Raw genomic sequence first — 19,898 nt, 5'->3', positions numbered from 1 at the left:
TGGTGGGAATGCAAGCTGGTGCAGCCACTCTGGAAAACAGCATGGAGGTTCCTCAAAATGTTGAAAATAGAACTGCCCTATGACCCAGCAATTGCACTATTGGGTATTTACCCTAAAGATACAAATGTAGTGATCCAAAGGGGCACATGCACCCGAATGTTTATAGCAGCAATGTCCACAATAGCCAAACTATGGAAAGAACCTAGATGTCCATCAACAGATGAATGGATCAAGAAGATGTGGTATATATACACAATGGAATACTATGCAGCCATCAAAAGAAATGAAATCTTGCCATTCGCAACAACGTGGATGGAACTAGAGCGTATCATGCTTAGCGAAATAAGTCAAGCAGAGAAAGACAACTATCATATGATCTCCCTGATATGAGGAAGTGGTGATACAACATGGAGGCTTAAGTGGGTAGAAGAAGAATAAATGAAACAAGATGGGATTGGGAGGGAGACAAACCATAAGTGACTCTTAATCTCACAAAACAAACTGAGGGTTGCCGGGGGCAGGGGGTTTGGGAGAAGGGGGTGGGATTATGGACATTGGGGAGGGTATGTGATTTGGTGAGTGCTGTGAAGTGTGTAAACCTGGTGATTCACAGACCTGTACCCCTGGGGATAAAAATATATGTTTATCAAAAATAAAAAATTAAAAAAAAAAAAAAGAATCCATCATTTTAAATACTTGATTTTGATTGGTTTCTTTAATTAAAACATGCACTTGCATTTAAGCCTGAATTCTATCTTTTTTAAAAGATGGCTAATTAAATAATCAAGGAATAACAATCTAAATATTCATGTTGGCTGTATTGAATCGAAACTTAATTAGATTTCAGTAATTTCTGTAGAATCCATGTTGGAGGAATATTAAAAGGATTTTGTTTCTTTGGACATATCTCAGTCAATTTCTGCTAATTATCTATTTTGAAAGATGTTCGACTCTGGTGATTTTTTTAGGAAAGTTGAATTGCTTTATTTCATTTCAGGAACAAATTGGCACATTAAAACACAAAATAGCCCATTTGTTGACGGCCCACAAGTACTTTTTCCTAACTAGAAAGATGTGCTACCAACTGGAGAAGCTGTTACTCTAATTTGAATTTTGGTCACCTTGGCCCATAAGACTGCTGCCTGTGTCTGCTCCTAAGTGTTTACTAGTGAATCATTGAGTGTTGGTGTAATTTCAATGCTAATTGTTGCTTCAGGTTTTCAAATGGCTCAGCAGTAAGACATTAATGATTATTCATGCCTTAAGAAGGGCTGATAAGGGAATGAGATTACAATCTTGTACAATTTTAGCTAACAAATTAAAGTGTAAATTAAATTTTCCCAGAGACAGAAAATAACTTACTTGGAAAGTCAAAAAGAATGAGCAACTTCATTCACTTTTAATTTTCTCTTTCCTGTTTTACAGATATTCAGAGTATCAGAGGGCTAGCAGTGGATTGGGTCTCACGTAATTTATACTGGGTTAGCTCCGAATTTGATGAAACACAAATTAATGTAGCACGACTAGATGGCTCTTTGAAAACCTCAATTATCCATGGAATCGATAAGCCACAGTGTCTTGCAGCTCACCCAGTCAGGGGGTAAAGTATGATTATTTTTTTGTAAAGTTTTCCAAAAATTTCACACATTTTTGTCCTGATTTGATATAAAAACTTTAATTTAGAGGAATTAACATACCAACTATACCAGTCAAAAAAAGTTAATATGGAAATCGTAAAAGAGATCCCTGGTTAGAGATTTCTGTTATCTGCATAAAGCCAGATTTTTATACATTATTGCAAGATTTTATTAATTTATGTTTCTAAGGAGTAACAACAGTTCAACATTTAAGAAAAGAAAAAAAGGATATGCAGGGAAAAGTCACTAATTTTATTTCAAACACCAGTTTTAATAACATATTTACATGTGTTTAGTTTTAATAACATATTTACCTGTGTGCTGATGTTATTGTCACTGCTAAGTAAATCAGATTCTCCCATCTTCTGGCTAATCCTCATGTACCCATGTAGAGAGCTTGTGTAAGGTTAAAATACTTTCTCCCCAGTGCTTTCAGGGGGAATGGCTGAAATGACTTTTCTTCTTCTTTAGTATCTGGTTTCTCTAAACCCAGGGGATTCAATCTGGATGCATTACTTTAAATGAAAGTAATTTACTATATTTATAGGTAAAAATTTCAGTTGTGAATGTAGGAGGGCAAAGGAAGTGAGTTGATTGCTTCCTTCAATGACAGGAAAAAGAAAGAGTGGTGCTTTCTTCCCAGGCAAACATGCACCTTATCATCAGCAAGTGCCTCAACAATTCGGGCTCTTCTTAAAAAGAATTAATCTTATACCAAGAATTTACTTTGACATTAACTTTATTCCTCAGTGTATGTTTCTAGTTAACAAGTAGGCCTATCTCTAATATTTTTAATTCATATCTCTTAAATTAAGGAAACTCTACTGGACAGATGGAAACACAATTAACATGGCAAACATGGACGGCAGTAACAGCAAGATTCTCTTTCAGAATCAGAAGGAACCAGTTGGTAGGTTTTTTCTTTTCCTTTTAATAATCATGCAGTTTTTAATATGACACACCTATAAATGTATCTTTGATCTAGAACCTAAAAGAAAATATTATAGATTAGTAATATAAATTTAATCAGGAATTCCTCAATCTCATTGATTCCATTGGATCTATGTTGGATAAGGAGGAAACATTGTTTTTGTGAATAAGAAGATAAATTCTTTTAACATGAGAGCTTTTATAGTATCTTTTGTATTGAAGTCACTTAAAACTTGATACAATTAATAAATATCTTACTTTCAATGGTGAATACCTCGATACATTGTTACAGTGGCAATATAATATACTAAAACTTCCCCTTATCATTGTTGTGTCATGATTAATAGTTATAATGATTTAAGTATTTAGTATTTACTTTTCAACAGTTTTTATTCACTATGCAGTAGGTTTATTTGGTTTGTTCTACCTTTGTTAACCATAATAAATTATTAGCTAAGACTCAATGGTGCTGGAAGAAAACTCTGATGTATATACACAAAACATTTTTTAAAAATTTTAACTACAAAGATTCTTTTATAAGTTAATACGTTATATATGTTTGCACAAATATCCTTCACATTATTATCTATATATTTTTTTCAAATTCTAATCACTCTTTCCTCATTTTTTCTTATATTGCTTTAAGAGGCAGGAACTATCACATTGCCTATTTGTCATCTCAAGTATCTTTTTTTTTTTTAAGATTTATTTATTTATTTATTTGACAGACAGAGTAGGTAGAAAGGCAGGCAGGAGAGAGGAGGAAGTAGGCTCCCCACTGAGCAGAGAGCCAGATGCAGAGCTTGACCCCATTACCTCGGGATCATGACCTGAGCTGAAGGCAGAGGCTTTAACCCACTGAGCGACCCAGGTGCTCCTCAAGGATCTTAAAAAAAAAAAAACATCCAATAATGAACTAATGAACCTAGATTTTGATATCATATTACATGCAAATAATGGAATATACAAAAGAAAATCATAATTTTGCTTTGAATTAAACACAATATATTTTTAATTCTGGAGAAAAATGAATTCACCATCAAGCTTTTCATCAATTATTCTTATTTTAGAGATGTGGTAGTATCCTTATTTGAAGTAGTTCATTTTTACTAGTGATCATTCAGTAAAGGTTTACTATCAGTAAAATTTATAATAAATAATTCTTTTCATGTAGTCTGTAGACTAAACCTCTAATAGAAAATGATAATATTAACAACTCTTTTCTTTGGACTGGCTGTTCTAGGATTTGATACACAATTGGAATTCAAGGTAGGGTTAGAAATTAAAGGCAAATTGAAATGCTAATACTTCTATGTGGAAAATGATAGGACAAAAGAAACAAGGGGCTTTACAAGATTAGGACCCATACAAAAGATTTAATTTGTACTCAAGCAATTCAGTTAGTGCTTATCTAGAATTGTTCAGAATATTTAATATGGAAAAGTGAGTATGATGAAAATAGTATGAGCAAATAAAGTCCTAAAACTATAATGTGGGAGCCACAGGTTACATCAAAATATTAATTTATATGCTTGTTTCTATAATGGGAAAACCTTATCTTCATTAATACTAGATTCCATTCCCCTACTCAAAATAAATTTTTAAAAAATCTAGCAGCTTTTTTATTAAAAAAAGAGAGAGTTTATAAGAAAAATAGTGTTACCTGTTTATACTTTGTAGTTGGGCCTTCAAGGTGTTATGTACCAAGTGATATTTTTAACTGTATATGAATGAGGATTCAGTATCAACAACAAATATTAGATGTCTACATCACATCAGTTATTGTTAGTTTGGAAATCACTTTAAAATCAATTCAGATGGATACTTTTAAATTTTAACTTGTGCGAGACAAAATAATCCAGAATCTCACTGCAAACAATGCCTTAAATCAGCGTTAATGAGTATGGCTTGCAAGTCATTCTTTCATTCAGTACAGATATTTATTGAGTATCAGGTTTTGTACTAGGCTTGACACTGCCCTTTTCCTTAAGGGACACAAGAAGCTAAATCATTTTAGATTTCATTAAGTAAATTTAATTCAGTGACCTTCAGCAAATTAGTGTTACCTTGGTAGTACTTGCTTTCCTCATCTATAAAATTGAGACAAAAAAGTCTATTTTATAAAGTTCCCATGAGGATTGAATGAGGAAAATTTATTAAAGGAACATCTGGCCTTTAATAATAAAACCTGTCAGGAGTAATAATACAAGGTATATTGGGTCCAATAGACTGGAATTTGAATGATTTGATTGTCTGCAGTACTGGTAGTCTGAATGAGTTCAGTGAAGAATAAGCATACAGTAGAATACTAAGAAATCTTGCAGAGGAATAAGGTACCAAGTGAACCTCTGACATGAACAAATTTTTATGTAAATGTGAGGACTCAACTCATTATTGGTTTGCTGCTAGTTCTAAGAGGTAAACAGGTTCGAAGCAGTTCAATTCTTCTCTCAAATCTTTCAAACATAATCCCTGGAGCAAAAAGACAACTGTGCCCTCGTCTTCTTGTAGTTCTTTACAAATAGGTCTTACAAGTTCCTTCTGTAACTTTCTACTCTAACTAACTAGTCATGTTACCCAGGTGCTAAAATTGGTCTCTGCAAAGCTGAATGAGAGACTGTCTTGTCCATATATAAATGTAACAAATCATTTCCCCTTCTTATGTTTCTGGATATCCTGGTGTTCTGTGGGAAATCCTAACTACAACGTATTCTACCACATTTCTGCCCACAGATATCTTTATTTTTGATGGACAGAGGAAACGAGTGAGCAGGTGAAAGTATCTCCTGCCTCTTTTCTCCTTTACTTCCCTACAATGAATAAGATTTCTATGTTGGTAGGTCATTAACATATCGTTATCATTTGCCATCTTTAAATGCCCACTCCAAGGTGTAAGGTGCAAGAGGGAGAAAGAACTTCAGGAACCTAAAAACTAAGGACAACTTAACAATTATCACATTCACACAAAACATTCCTCTTGCTGTATGTGAGGAACAATATGGTTGGGGAAAAAGTTGTTTTAGGAACCAAACATAGAGGGATTTGAATCTCTGCTCTAATACTACTAACTCTGTAACTTTAAACATTCTTCTTTCCTTTTCAAAGGCTCAGTTTTATTATCTTTAAAATAGAGATAATAATGTCTACCTTTGGAGCTATTTTTAGAATTAAAGGCACATATACAATGTCTTATGTTCCAGCCACTCTGCACTTACATACTCTAAAGAATATGTTGTCTAAAGAATATGTCTCTATGTATATTCAAGAATATATCCTTCACACAAGTACAAAGATATTCAATATGTCATTGTTTACAATAATACAAAATTTAGAAAGAAACTAAATCTTCATCAAAAGAGGAATGAGTAAATAAATGCAGCATGTTTATGTGCTGAAATACAGGTATGTATGTAAATATATATGAAAAGACATAAATAGATCTCAAAAATGTTGGGCGAGAAAAGTAATTGGCAGAATGGTACTTACAATATAATACCACTTATGTAAGTACAAAATGAAACATACATTAATATATATTGCTCCTGGATGAGTAAATTTATAAAATAAATGGAAAGAGGTAAGCTAGAAATGTGCACACCAATTTTATAATAGCAATTCTCTTTGGGAAGGAACAATGATGACTTTACTGTGAAATTTCATCTTTATCAAGAGGGTTTACTGTATTAGTAAAATTTAGGTCATATTTCATAAAAAGATTCAAAGTAAATATAATAAAAGTTAATATTGCTCAATTCTGGGTAATGAATATGAGTGGTCATTACTTTCTTCTCTTCTCTATGTTAAAATATCCCCCAAACAGCTTGTTGTTTAGACAAAGCTGAGCTTCTTACTTCCCACACTGAGGAAGAACTTTAAGTCATCAATGTTTTAGCAGTGTTTCAGAGAGGGAAAAACAACATTAAAATAGTAATTGAGATTTAGAAGTCTGGTGTGGTATAGATGTTTCAGTTGGAGGCATGGTAAAGAGCATTAAGTAAGGATCATTATATAATTCTGCATTGGTAGATACAGAAAGATTTTGAGGGAATGTGGATCAAAGAATCTTGAAGTATAAAGTATCATTTGTTGCTTTTTGGCTGAAGAGTTGATGGGCTATCTGGAATTCCTGAAATTTGCAGTAATATTATGTTGAAACAAATTTACCAGACAAAAGTTTCTTAGAATAGTAAGTTATGACATTAAAGACCGTGGATAGTAAAGACACATTAATGTAGACAATATGGTGTGTTTTGGGTTTTCTTATCTATAAAATTAAGCCTTTGTTTCATAGGTTATTTTTGGCTTTTCTTTTTTACTCATTTAAAATACAGTAAAAGCATCCTTTGTGAAGAATTGTGTACACTAATGTTATTTTTCTCTAGCTGACTCTGAAAAATTATCTACAATAGGAGATGGGAGAAAGTTGTGTGTCTTTCAGGGTTTCATGAGAAACAGAACCACTCGAATATGTGGATAGATAGATGAATAGATAGATAGGAAGAAAGAGAGAGAGAGTCTAGTTATATAGATATAGATATACAAAGAGATTTATTACAAGAATTTGTGGAATGAGATTGCAAATCTGAAATCCTCTGGCAGGATGGAAAGTCTAAGGCAGCAGTTTAAACTGTAGACTTTGGCTACAATTTCTTCCTACTCTTAGAAACCTTAGTTCTCTTACAGCGTTTCAACGAACTTTATCAAACCCACCTAGATTTTTTTAGGATAATGTCCTTAACTTAAAATCAACTGACTGCAAATAGTATTCACATCTACAAAATACTTTCACAGCAAAATCTCAATTAGTGTTTAATTGAACAACTGGGGATGATAGTCAAGCCAGGTTGACACATTAAATGAACATCACAATTTTTAAACACAAACTTTCTTATATTTTATCCACTCATCTATGTGCCTACAAATATAGCAATTGTCTATGTTGATCCAAACATAAATTTCCATAAGTATTTAAATAAAATCTAGTAAAAGCTCTATTAAGCAGAAACAGTAAGTGAACAAAATTTAGCTGGCATTAATTACTCATGCTTTCTGATTGGAGGCTGGGCAAATGACTATTATACTGAATTTAACATGTTTCTATAGATTATTATATAAAGTATGATAATGTATTCTTTTTAGCCTAGGAGGAGAAAAAGAAACAATCCTTAAGAATGCTTCAGAAATAACTACATGTAAATTTAAAGAAAGAGAGAGAGAAAGAAAAACATCTCTACAATAACCCCTCTTTCTTAAATCTAAATCCATGCATTAAATGGGTAATGTTAAGGTGTTATGCTAAGCATTGTGGATGACACAAAGATGACTTTTTATGTAATACTTACTTTGTAGCAATGACATACTAATGAGAAAGAGAGTCAGAATCATGCAGTAAGGATTCACGCGTTGATCTGTATGTATGTGGGCCTCTTAAAATAAAGAGGAAAAAAAAGTGTGTTCCTACAGAGTGCCAATTTACTGGGAAATAAGGCAAACAGGAGATATGGACCCTTTCCTCATGGAGTTTACTATCTAAAAAGAATTGCAGTATGAGTCAAACTTATCCACTCCAGCCATATTTCCTTCTTTGCTTCTCTCAACTTTAGACTCTTTACACTAACAGTACATTTTAACAAAGTATTCCTTTGCCCAGAAATGTCTCCCATCTCAGTTGTATGCCTATCTGCAGGATTTCAACTCAAATATTATTTCTTCAAAGAAGCTTTCCCTGACCTCCCTTGGCAAGGCCGAAGTCTCTTAAAATAGACATTTAACACCCTTTCATCTTATAGTTCTTGTCATTATTTTAGACTTCCATTTTTTTGTTGAATATTTGAGTAACTACTGCTTACCAACTAGAAAGGAAACTACAATGTTAGAGATTATATCTGTTTTATTTACCATTGCGTCCTTAACTCATAGCTCAATGCTGACATGTTAGTAGATCTTCAACAAATATTTGCTGAATGAAGTGAACACTGTTTCCTATCCAATAGCAACAAGTTCTTACATGATTGCATAAATCCAAGATTTATTTATATAGCATAGCTGAGTAAGATAACTTTGTGAAAGTAGTGCATATTAAGTGATCTGAGTGTTGTCCATGTTGCATTTCCTTCAATTATCTGATGAGTAGAAAATATTTGTATTTATGCCATAATTTTCTCAAAGCATGGAGTGTAAGAATTTTATCAACAGGATTGCTTATAAATAAAAGCATGGCTAGCTAGAGAGGGAAATTGGAAATAGTTTATTTTCAAATGTTCTTTTCAACATGTTCCTCTTGCTCTTTCTCCTCCAACTCCTGTCTAACCTGGTGGCCATTTGGCTCTCCTTAGCACCTCAGAGATTTCTCATAGAAACAAAGAATAGGGCAAAAATAGACGTGGTTAACTTATCTATTTATCAACAAGTCCTCAGTATTGGATGTAAAGATAAAACTAAATTCTTTGTACAGTAATGCCATATTCATTTTGATCATGTTATTATAATTTTTGATATATACCAATAGGCTAGAGAGTCTATTATCTATAAATTAAGTATAAAAAATATCATTGTAAGTATACAGCAGGAAAGTCTTATCTATATTCAGTCACTTCAGATTCTTTATTTAGGATGGATGAAGGCCAGGTAAAGTGATATGAGTTTCAAGCTATTATAGTCATTGATTAAAATAGGTTTTAGATGGGGGGAGCCTGGGTGGCTCAGTCTGTTAAGCATCTGCCTTTAGCTCAGTTCATGATCCCAGGGTCCTGGGATGAAGCCCCACATTGGTATCCCTGAAGCCTGCTTCTCTCTCAAATAAATGAAATCTTCAAAATAAACAAACAATCAAATAAATAAATAAATAGGTTAAAATTACGTAGCCTAGTAACTATATTTTGAAATCAGTGTTTTAACTGTGTGCTTGAGCTGTTTTCCTAAAATATATTCAAAAACATATTGTTTACTACTTTTCACAAAATCTGAAGCACTTCAGATGATTGTTTTCTTTTTAAAAAAATTATTATTTTGCTATTGTTTACTTATTTTTTCTCTTCTGGAGAGCCTAGAGCTGCGATGCAAATAAGTGGCCTATTTTTTTGTTTGTTTTATATATAAAATTGAACTGTTATTTAGTACAGCATTGTCGCTAATACACAGGGATACAAAAGCCCCTGGCTCTGGGGGTCCCAAAGAGAGCAAGCTGAGCCACTCGACACTGACAAAACCCAAAGGCAGAGAAAGGAGTGATGATGAAATCAGAAATAAATTTATCTCAGTGAGGCCAGCAATCAAAGATCATCCCCAGAATGTTGAAAATACTTCCTATATAAATATAGGCAAAAGTGTGGGGGTAAAGGTGGTGGAAAAGTGCAAGTAGGCAGTGAAAGTCAAATCCTCATCTTGGAGTCAATCTCACAAGGGGTCTTTCTGGCTCAGGGCAGTCCTTATTGCCTGAGGGGGTTGTTTTGGTTCCCATCAGGGAATGCTATGCCCTGAAAGTTCGGCCTAACCCTACTGCCAAGCTAAAAGAAGAACCCAACTAGGAAGTCTGAAGTCAAATGGAGACATTCAAATTTCTCTTCCAGCATGAAAGTTAAGTCTCACAAGGAAACATTTGATATAGAAGAATCTTGGAAATAATCCCAAGAATTAATGACATTATAATCCCACTTGATAAGATTTTCTTAGAACTCTTCCCCTGAGATGATTTCTAACATGGACTTTTCCAGTACCAGGAGTAGACATGGCTATGTGTAAAAGATAAGTACAAACCTATTTTTCTTGGCATACATGATTGCCATACCCATGAAATACATATACGTAGGGAAATTTATTACTTTGTTATTTACTTATCAAGCTGCACTGATATTTTGCACTGCAGGAAATTATTGTAATTATTTTTTCATGGTGAGTCTGTCTGGGCAAACTCCGGCTTAAACACTTGCCCTCCGTATGCTCTAAACCATTTCCACTAAGAAAATTAGATGAGTAGGAAAGGAGGAGCTACTGTTCAGTTGCTCTTCTTTTTGGGTATATTGATTATCAGATTACAATTTATTTTTCCCAGATTTAAAGAGGAAACACAATATTCTCTTTGGTGAGGCTGGGAAGTATCAACTCAAAGCAATCATTATCCGTTCTCCTTTATGGAACCTGAATTCTCATTATGAACCCCCAACCTTTGTGTTTGCTTATCCTTAGCCTAGGATACGTGATACAATAGAACCATCCTCACTTTGGCAAGAAAAAAAACATAATTATAGTGACTACTTTTTACACACTTAGCATATGTCAAGCACTTGTAAAAAGCTTTGCATTAATCACCTCACACTAATCATTTCTGGAAGGGTTTTTTATCCTTCTTTTATAGATACAGAAAGTGAGTCTTACTGAAAGAAGTTAGTTGCCTGTGATGGATAGTAGAGTGGAATTCAAATCCAAGTTTATCTGCTTCCAAAGCCATATTAAACCATAACCATTATGTAGAGAGGCTGATTTCATGTAGTAATTGCGTGACCTCAAGCTAAGATCAGGGAATAAAACTGATACTCTTTCAAGCGTAGAAAGTATAGGAAAAAAAAATCAGAACCTGGGTACTCCTGAGAAATGTAGGCCCAATTAGGATGCAACAGTCAGCTTTTCTAGGCAGCCAGGGAACACAAGAAGCAATTCCATCTCTATGCCAATCATACCTCACTATTAACTATTTCCAAATCTTTAAATGCTACTTTTCAACAGAAATGTCACTGATATAGTAGACTTTCTAATTTGTGAAATTGTTTTTATGTTGTAATTCACTGGATTTCCCTTGTTTGTTGTTAAATCCATATGTGTGACATGCTTGAAATAGAAGTGCATCATAATCTTATCAAAATACCCAACTTGGCATTTTAGGACCCTGTATCACTGAAGACTAAGTAATTGGAGCCTTCAGGCAGTTTAGGCTGAATAACTTTGTTTCTGTTAAATACAAATCAACATTCCAGTTATCCATTGTTGAGCTAAATATTCTCAATTAAGATTTATTGCTCAGTCTTGGATACATTAAGTACTTAGAGCAGTTTGCGTAACAGAGGATTTTAATTTTCTACTTAAAGCCATTTCCATGTTTAAAATGTTTACATATTATGAATTTTATCCCTTAAGCCTCATATAAAGCAACTTGGCTTGTCAATCAGCATTATCCTTCATGGTTTACTCTTAAGAATCCTGTGTACTATGTATTTTATTTTCTAGATATTTCCCCTCATTTTCAATGTAATCCAACCAAAATTCATTTGCTTACTCAACTTCAAGTACACCTTTTTGAAACCTACTAAACTTTAAAAAAATTATTATTTAATCATTCCAACCCATCTACTACATAATGTGGATTTTGAACTCTATTCATGGATAACATTCATAAGCACTTTTTATCACATCATCAGAATCCAAAGGACCTCACTTTTTAAAAGTAAGGTTAACACAAATTTTTGTATATATTTTCTTGCTTGATATATGCAGTTATTTAAATATACTTATTACTCAGCACAGTCACTTTTATTGTGTATGGAATTTAATCAATATATAAAAGTCACACTTCCCAAAAGGAATGTTAAGAAGAGCTTACAAATAAGGCCAGAGGAATTATGGATATTAAAATTACACATTAATATACACAAAAATAACTTAAATTTATTATATTTTTATCTGATCATTTGTTTACTCATTCTTTCAATGTGATCAAGTCTAAAAAAATTATTAAAAAAGGTTATGAAGTGTATAGTAGGTGTCAAAACCTGAAAATAAAATCTGGGATACATTATCAAGAAGATCATAGTCCAGTGAAGTAAAAAGACAGAAATAGTTACTAATCACTTGATGCAGTGTCATTCATGAGTACTATTCCCAGACACCATAAAGGTAATATAAGTAGACAGTGTTAAAATAAAGGAGACAACCAATTTTGTATGAGCAATAAAAATAGAGAATAGTACCCAAATTGGTGATATTTGAAAATTTCAACTTGATCTGGAAGGAAAATATATACTTTTGTTTTTAAGGCAGGGACAGAAGAGAAGGTGCTTACCTTATTCTTAGTAAAAAGGAAAAATAAGCGTAAAAGGCACAAACATGGTATGTCTAGAAAACCCTGTGTATCTAGGGGAAAAAGAAAACTAACACAAGGGAATGTTTAGGATTATAATGACAGAAAGTATAATTTTAAAATATTCAAATGACACAGTCCAGGGCTTTTAAAAATATTTTGTTCTACTTCTTACCAGGCTATAAAATATAGTTTTGGTGAACTATAAAACTATAGGTATTAAACCTTTTAAAGTAATTTTTTAGAACAAACACTCCTCAAGAAAAGCCTGTCACCGAGTCTGAGCTTGCCTACAGTTTTGCATGTGTTGTTTTCACAAGTCACATAATTTTTGCCAATCATTAGAAGCTTGAAATATAGGATAAACTATCTGAGATGAAATGATTAATTCCAGGGAGGGTAAGGGAGAGGCTGAAATCTTAACTCCGTGAGATAAAGAACTAATTACCTTAGTTCTGTAACTCAATTTGTTGTCAGTGACTTCTTAAAGTAGAGTGAATGGAGAGGGATGATTTCAAGAAAGAATTTAGATCAGGTTAAGATAATAGTAGTATAGCCACTTGCAGTGGAGAAAAAAAAAAAAAGCCCCCCCCCCCGGCGCCATTTTTCTTTTTTTAACCTTTCTTTGGCTAATAACCTGGAAATTAGATTTACAAATGACAAACCACCCAGAGAAAAACAGGTTTTTTGTTTGTTTGTTTGTTTGTTTGTTTTAAGATTTTATTTATTCGACAGACAGAGATCACAAGGAGGCAGAGAGGCAGGCAGAGAGAGAGGGGGAAGCCAGCTCCCTGCTGAGTAGTGACCCTGATGGGGGGCTTGATCCCAGGACTCTCAGATCATGACCTGAGCCAAAGGCAGAGGCTTACCCACTGAGCCACCCAGGCACCCCAGAAGACCAGTTTATTAACAAAAGTAACACACATGTATGCAGTTCACTGATCAGTAAATCAAAGCAGTGGTTAGAAATTGGGCTTTATATAGCATTTTAACAAAACCCAGAAAACTATGTGGAATAATGACAAAACAAAATAATAACAAAACAAAGGAAAAGGGTTTTGAACTTACAAGGGAAGCAAACTATGGGAAGGCAAATATCTGAGAGAAACTAATGGAAGATAAGTGTTGGGTTAGTTAGGTTCATTATGTAGGTCCCTCTCAGTGCCATCCTGGGCTGGTAAGAGTCTAGACTGGTCTTGAGTGATTAAATGCCTAGGACTGTTTTTAGCAAAAAAGGAAAGCAAATAACTTTTATTTTTTTGTCTGCTATTTCTCATTTGTTTTGAAATCAAAATAATTGTTAAACCAAAGTGGCATATTTTGGAGTGGAATATTCAGATCTGTACACATGTAATTCAACTTTTTCTTGGATAATATACTTTTTTTATTTAAAAACTTTATTGAGATAATTTTAGATTCACTTGAAGTTTTAAAAAATAAGACAGAGTTTTAATGTACGCTTTATCTGATTTTCCTCCATTGGAATGTTATGTAAACTACAATAAAATATTACAACCCAAATACTAACCTTCATGCAATCCATTAATATTATTCAGATTATTTGTATTGATCTGTATCTTTAATTTTAGATGTAATTTTACCACATGCGTAGGTTCCTATATCCAACACCACAGTCAAAATGAATGAAGTTCATTTTTTAAAAGATTAATTAATTTATTTATTTGACAGAGATAGGCAGAGAGGCAAAGAGAGAAGGAGAGGAGAAAGCAGGCTCCCCACCAAGCAGAGAGCCTGATATGGGGCTTGATCCCAAGGACCCTGAGATCATGACCTGAGCTGAAGGCAGAGTCTTTAACCCACTGAGCCACCCAGGTGCCCCAAAATGAATGAAGTTCTTATGGTTAGGTGGGAAAACAAAACAAACAAACCAAAAAGAATAAAAAGCAAACTGAATAATTCTGGGTGCCTGGGTGGCTCAGTGGGATAAAGCCTCTGCTTTCTGCTCTGGTCATGATCTCAGGGTCTTGGGATCAAGCCCCACATCAGGTTCTCTGCTCAGCGGGGAGTCTACTTTCCCCTTCCCTCCCACCACCTGCCTCTCTGCCTACTTGTGATCTCTTTGTTGAAAAAATAAAATCTTTAAAAAAAAAAAAGATACTGAATAATTCCAACACCACAGTGGTCCTTCCTACTGCCCTTTTATGACCGTACCTCTTCTTTCCTGCCTACAGCTCTTTCCGCTTTCCTCCCCACATCATCAGTCTTCCATTTCTGATATTTTCTATTTTTAAAATGTTATATAACTGCAATCATACAGGATGTTAACCTTATGGATGGCTGTTTTCCTCTCAGCTTATATCCTCAGAGAGTCATTGAAATTGAATCTATCAGTACTTTTCTTCTTTTTCTTGCTAAGCAGGAGGCCATGATATGTCAATACCCGTTTATTTACACATTCTCCTCTTGCAAGCGATGGGGTGATTCTAATTTTTGACTACCACAAATAAAGCTGCTATAAACATTCATGTGCAGGTTTTTGTGTGAACATAAGTTTTTATTTCCCTGGAATAAATTCCCAGGAGTGCAGTTGTTGGGTCCTATGGAAATAGTATGCTTAGTTTTACAAGAAAATGCCCAGCTGTTTTCCAGAGGGGCTGTACCATTTTTCATTCCCACCAACAGCGTATTAGTGATCGTTTTTTTCTCCGAATCCTTGTCATCATTTAGTTTGTCACTACTTTTATTTAGGTATTCTTACAGGTGTGTAGCGATGCCATTGTTACTTTAATTTACATTTTCTTTTGATGTTAAACATCTTTTTCATGTGCTTAATTGTCATTTGTGTATCTTCTTTGAGATGTCTATTCATTTCTTTTGCCCATTTTTTTAATTGGATTATTTTAGCTGCTGTGTTTTGAGTGTACTTTGTTGATACTAGTCTTTTGTTCATTTGTTGTATGTTTTCAGTAGCCAGTTTCTACAACTATCACAGTTCCAGAAGCAGACATAATTGTGTTGCATTGTCTGATATGTGGATTGCAAAATATGTTCTCCCAGATTGAAGCATGTCTTTTATTGGGCTTCACAGAACAAAAGGTTCTAATTTTGATGTACCTGCATAATTGAGAGATACTGTAATAACAAATGAAATGCACAATCTGAATATACCTCACATCAAGTTATCTCAAAACTATCAGTTGTGGGAATTACCAAAGAGTTGCAAATTCTAGACTAGGATTTCAGCTTGAAAAGGAAATACAAAAACTTGTAGTATTAAAAAATTGCTAGCATTTATTGAGCGCTTTCTTTGTGCTAGACACTAGTATATTATTTTAACAATTTCATAGTGGTGAAGTGAGGGGATAGCAAGGTGGAGGCTGACTGGTCTTTTGAAGGTGAACCCAGAAATGAAGAGACAAGCTGAATTGAAAGGTGGTACCTTGTATTTATATTTACCTCAGAGAGAAGGCAGGGATGAAGCAAAAAGACCGGTCAGGTTTCCTCAGCATATTTATTCCTGCACTCACAAAATCTAAGCATTCTTAAGAGATATTTTTTTGAGATAGCGTGATAGCGATTGGGCAACGAACCACACTCTACTTCCTCATGGAACAACCATGCTCCTTTGGAGCTAAAAATTCAATGTTTCAGAAACAGTTTTGCCTCCCAGAAACCATGTCTCTTCTGGTGAACTCTGAAAAGATTTCCATTTTGGAGTATCCAGAACATTTTATTCTTCTACAGTTTTAGTGAGGGATGCAATTTTATGATATTTTTTCACCGGCTGTATAGTTTCAATAGTCAGTTTCTATAACTATCACAATCCTATATGCAGGAGTTGTATTCTATTGTCTGAAGAAAATGCTGTAAAGAGAATATTTAGAAGATTTCAATGTTATTTTTTTATACATGTCCGGAGGCTTTGAAGTTAATCATCTATGTTTTATTATCTATGGTACCCCTTCTTCGCCATCTAGATCTTTAGCATTCCTCTATCTCGAAAGAGATCTCCCCATATTACACTTCCAGGCAATATTTAAAAGGCCTCATTAAACTTACTGCACATTCAAATTTGAAGGTTCATAAAAATATGCAGTTTTTAAAAGGAGTTTCTTAATGATTTTATTCTAAAATCACTTGAAGAGAATTTTTTTTCCTTTTAATACTGATTCCTGGGACCAACTCAAACCAATTAAGTTTGAATTTCTGGGAGTGAAGCACAGAAAACAGTATTTTTAATAGTTTTCCAGATAATTGTAATGCATAGGCAGGGCTGAAAATTTTGAAATGAAATTTGGTGTCTGAAAAGTATTAGGAAATTACCATCTCTAGAAAACATTAATTTAAAAAAATCATTTTTTCTGTATATTTGCATTTTGCCTTAATACCCTATTGCATAGTATATTGATTTAATTTTGAGTCATGTAAAAAAGAAATGAGACACACAAGGTGAAATTCCCAGTATAATTTTTTTTCTTTATTTTTAAAACAATTTTAAAAGATTTTATTTAAGAAAGAGAGCACACAGAGGGATAGAGAGAGGGAGTAGCAGACTCCCCACTGACCAGAAAAACAGACAACCAGCCCTCCGTCCAAGGACACAGATCAGGACCTGAGAAGAAAGCAGATGCTTAACTTACTGGGCCACCCAGGAGTCCCTGAACCTCACAATCTTTTTTTTTTTTTTTTTTTTAAAGATTTTATTTATTTATTTGACAGAGAGAAATTACAAGTACACTGAGAGGCAGGCAGAGAGAGAGAGAAGGAAGCAGGCTCCCTGCTGAGCAGAGAGCCCGATGCGGGACTCGATCCCAGGACCCTGAGATCATGACCTGAGCCGAAGGCAGCGGCTCAACCCACTGAGCCACCCAGGCGCCCCCCTCACAATCTTAATTGTAACAAAATTTAAAACTCAGTGGACTTAATTCTTTTAGTAATATATGGAAATATATTTAGACTTGATTTTTTCTAAAAAATAATATGTAGTTTCTTATATCAGTGTATTTCTATTGTAAGAACAATTACATAATTTTGGCAAATTATATTGTCCCAGTTAAAAAATACACTGGGCTATTTAAATCAAAATATTAAAATAATACAGCAAGGGATATCTTTGGTTAAAATAAAAAGGGTCAGAATGAAAGCACATGAATTCACTCTACATTTTTATAAAAATAGAAAAGATAGGTTAAAAAGGTAGACTTTTCTTTTCATAAATTTTTTTAAATTTAGGGGCGCCTGGGTGGCTCAGTGGGTTAAGCCACTGCCTTCAGCTCAGGTCATGATCTCAGGGTCCTGGGATCGAGTCCTGCATCCAGCTCTCTGCTCAGCAGGGAGCCTGCTTCCTCCTCTCTCTCTCTGCCTGCCTCTCTGACTACTTGTGATCTCTCTCTGTCAAATAAATAAATAAAATCTAAAAAAAAAAGTTTTTAAATTTAAATGATGACTTTTCTTCCTTAGATATACCTGTTATATTATTGAATCTAGTTTTCCTCTTTTGATTACCAAATCTAGATGATATTAAAAATAAATGTGTCTTATAAAAAATAGTCTATATTAATAGTGATATATTCTGCAGAAAGATCCAACAGTCATTTTAAAGATGTTTTCATCTCAGTCACCCTCACCCATTTGAGAACATTTTAGTACAAACATAATCATATTTCTTTGCATAGGTTTAGGACACTTTTATAAACATGCTTATATTTGATGTTTTCTCATGGCTATTGATTTAGCATTCTAAAATCATTGAGTAGTTTCAAGTGCATCAAAACACTCTCAGTTTACTGCTTAGTGATTCATCTTTTGAAATAGTGCAACAGAGACTTGATTCAGAAATTTTTGCAGTAAATGGACACCAATAAATTCTTCAGTGTTATTAAGGCCTAAGTGTATGAGAATAATAAAATAAAAAATCTTATGCTGTGAAAACATTTATATTAAACACTTTAAAAATCTGTACTTCTAAACATGCATGTATCTATGAATTTAAAACGTATTATCACCAGTTTCTTGAGTTCATAATAGGATTTTAAAAATATTTCAATTCAGGGCACTTGGGTGGCTGTGTCAGTTAAGCATCTGCCTTTGGCCCTGGTCATGATCTCAGGGTTTTGGGGATGGAGCCCCACATTGAGTGGAGAGCTCAGTGGGAAGTCTGTTTATCCCTCTCTCCCATCCCCACTCATGTTCTCTTTCTCTCAAATAAATAAATAAAATCTGAAAGAAATATTTCAATTTTGTTTTGTAAACCCAAGAATAAACATGCTCAAGAACATTCAGAGATTAAGCTAATACATTTAACAGAAGAGAAGATATGCAAGCTAGGTGACTGATCACACGAATATGTAGGTTAATATAGGAACTTAATTATTTTTTCCTGTGAATCTTAAAATGATTAATCCTACACTATTCCATCATAATATTAATGCAAAAACCTAAGCCATGCCAAGTAGACCTATTGAATCATTGCCCTTCTTCTCTGTTGTCATAGCATGTGGGTTTAGGTAGTGCATTAAAAAATTCTGTTGTGGAGATAATTCAGCTTTAGTAGACAGAACTCCTTGAAGACAACTTACAATTTTAATAATGAAATTAATTAAATAACTCATTCATTCATTCAGTGTTTATAAATTTTCTTCTCTAAGCATTGTGCTTGGTATTGAAGATCAAAGCTCACTACCATACTACTTCTTTTCTTTAGGCACTCAGAGTCCATGAACAAAAATGTTGAGTAGTAAACTCTGGGGAACTCTGACCACAGCACAATAACTTCCCTGCTCTGTAAAATGACTGCTTTATATAGGCTATGTTAGAGTCCAGAAATCACAGGGTGTTAGGTGGATAAGAAAGTTCTGACACTGTGGGTTATGTGCCCACTCTGGCGTTGGGCACATTTGCTATCAGTGCACCTTTTCCTTAAAAAAGGGGAGGGGGTTTGAGAAAACTTAGACAAATTTAATCCCTTAAGCAAGGCCAGACAAGAATATTGATTTTAAAAATCAAGGTGAAGAAAAATAATAGATTAGTCTATTGAAGCCAGGAGTGAAATTAGTGGTGTAAATGCAACTCCTTTACAATTTCTGCAGATAGGTCACAAATATGACTCTTTAGGTTCTTTGTAGCCAAAGCAAAGAGAGAAATATGATCAGTTACAATTTTATATTTTCCACTATAGCTTTTTCTGGCACTGAGCCCTGAAAGAAATTTCTCCCATGGGTCCTTGTATAAAGAGGTCACTATGTGATATATTATTTCAGACACTATATCCTGGGAAGTGTAACAGTGGTTTCCCTACGGCT

At 34.0% G+C, this 19,898-nt stretch overlaps 1 protein-coding gene across 1 annotated transcript in view; it reads left to right on the top strand.

Moving 5' to 3' along the window:
* The window catches only part of LRP1B (LDL receptor related protein 1B), a 1,620,129-nt gene that overhangs the window by 1,015,906 nt on the left and 584,325 nt on the right, over positions 1-19,898 (top strand). The window contains exons 30-31 of the mRNA XM_045066491.1: positions 1,426-1,600; positions 2,453-2,547. Coding sequence (XP_044922426.1) covers positions 1,426-1,600; positions 2,453-2,547 — 270 coding nt within the window. The remainder of the gene's footprint in view (positions 1-1,425; positions 1,601-2,452; positions 2,548-19,898) is intronic.

This window comes from Mustela putorius, unplaced genomic scaffold, assembly GCF_011764305.1.
Source record: "Mustela putorius furo isolate JIRA1106 unplaced genomic scaffold, ASM1176430v1.1 tig00003867_pilon_pilon_pilon, whole genome shotgun sequence".
NCBI classification, from domain to species: domain Eukaryota; kingdom Metazoa; phylum Chordata; class Mammalia; order Carnivora; family Mustelidae; genus Mustela; species Mustela putorius.
Note: the sequence above shows the minus strand (reverse complement) of the source record. Positions and strands in the feature narration are given on the sequence as shown.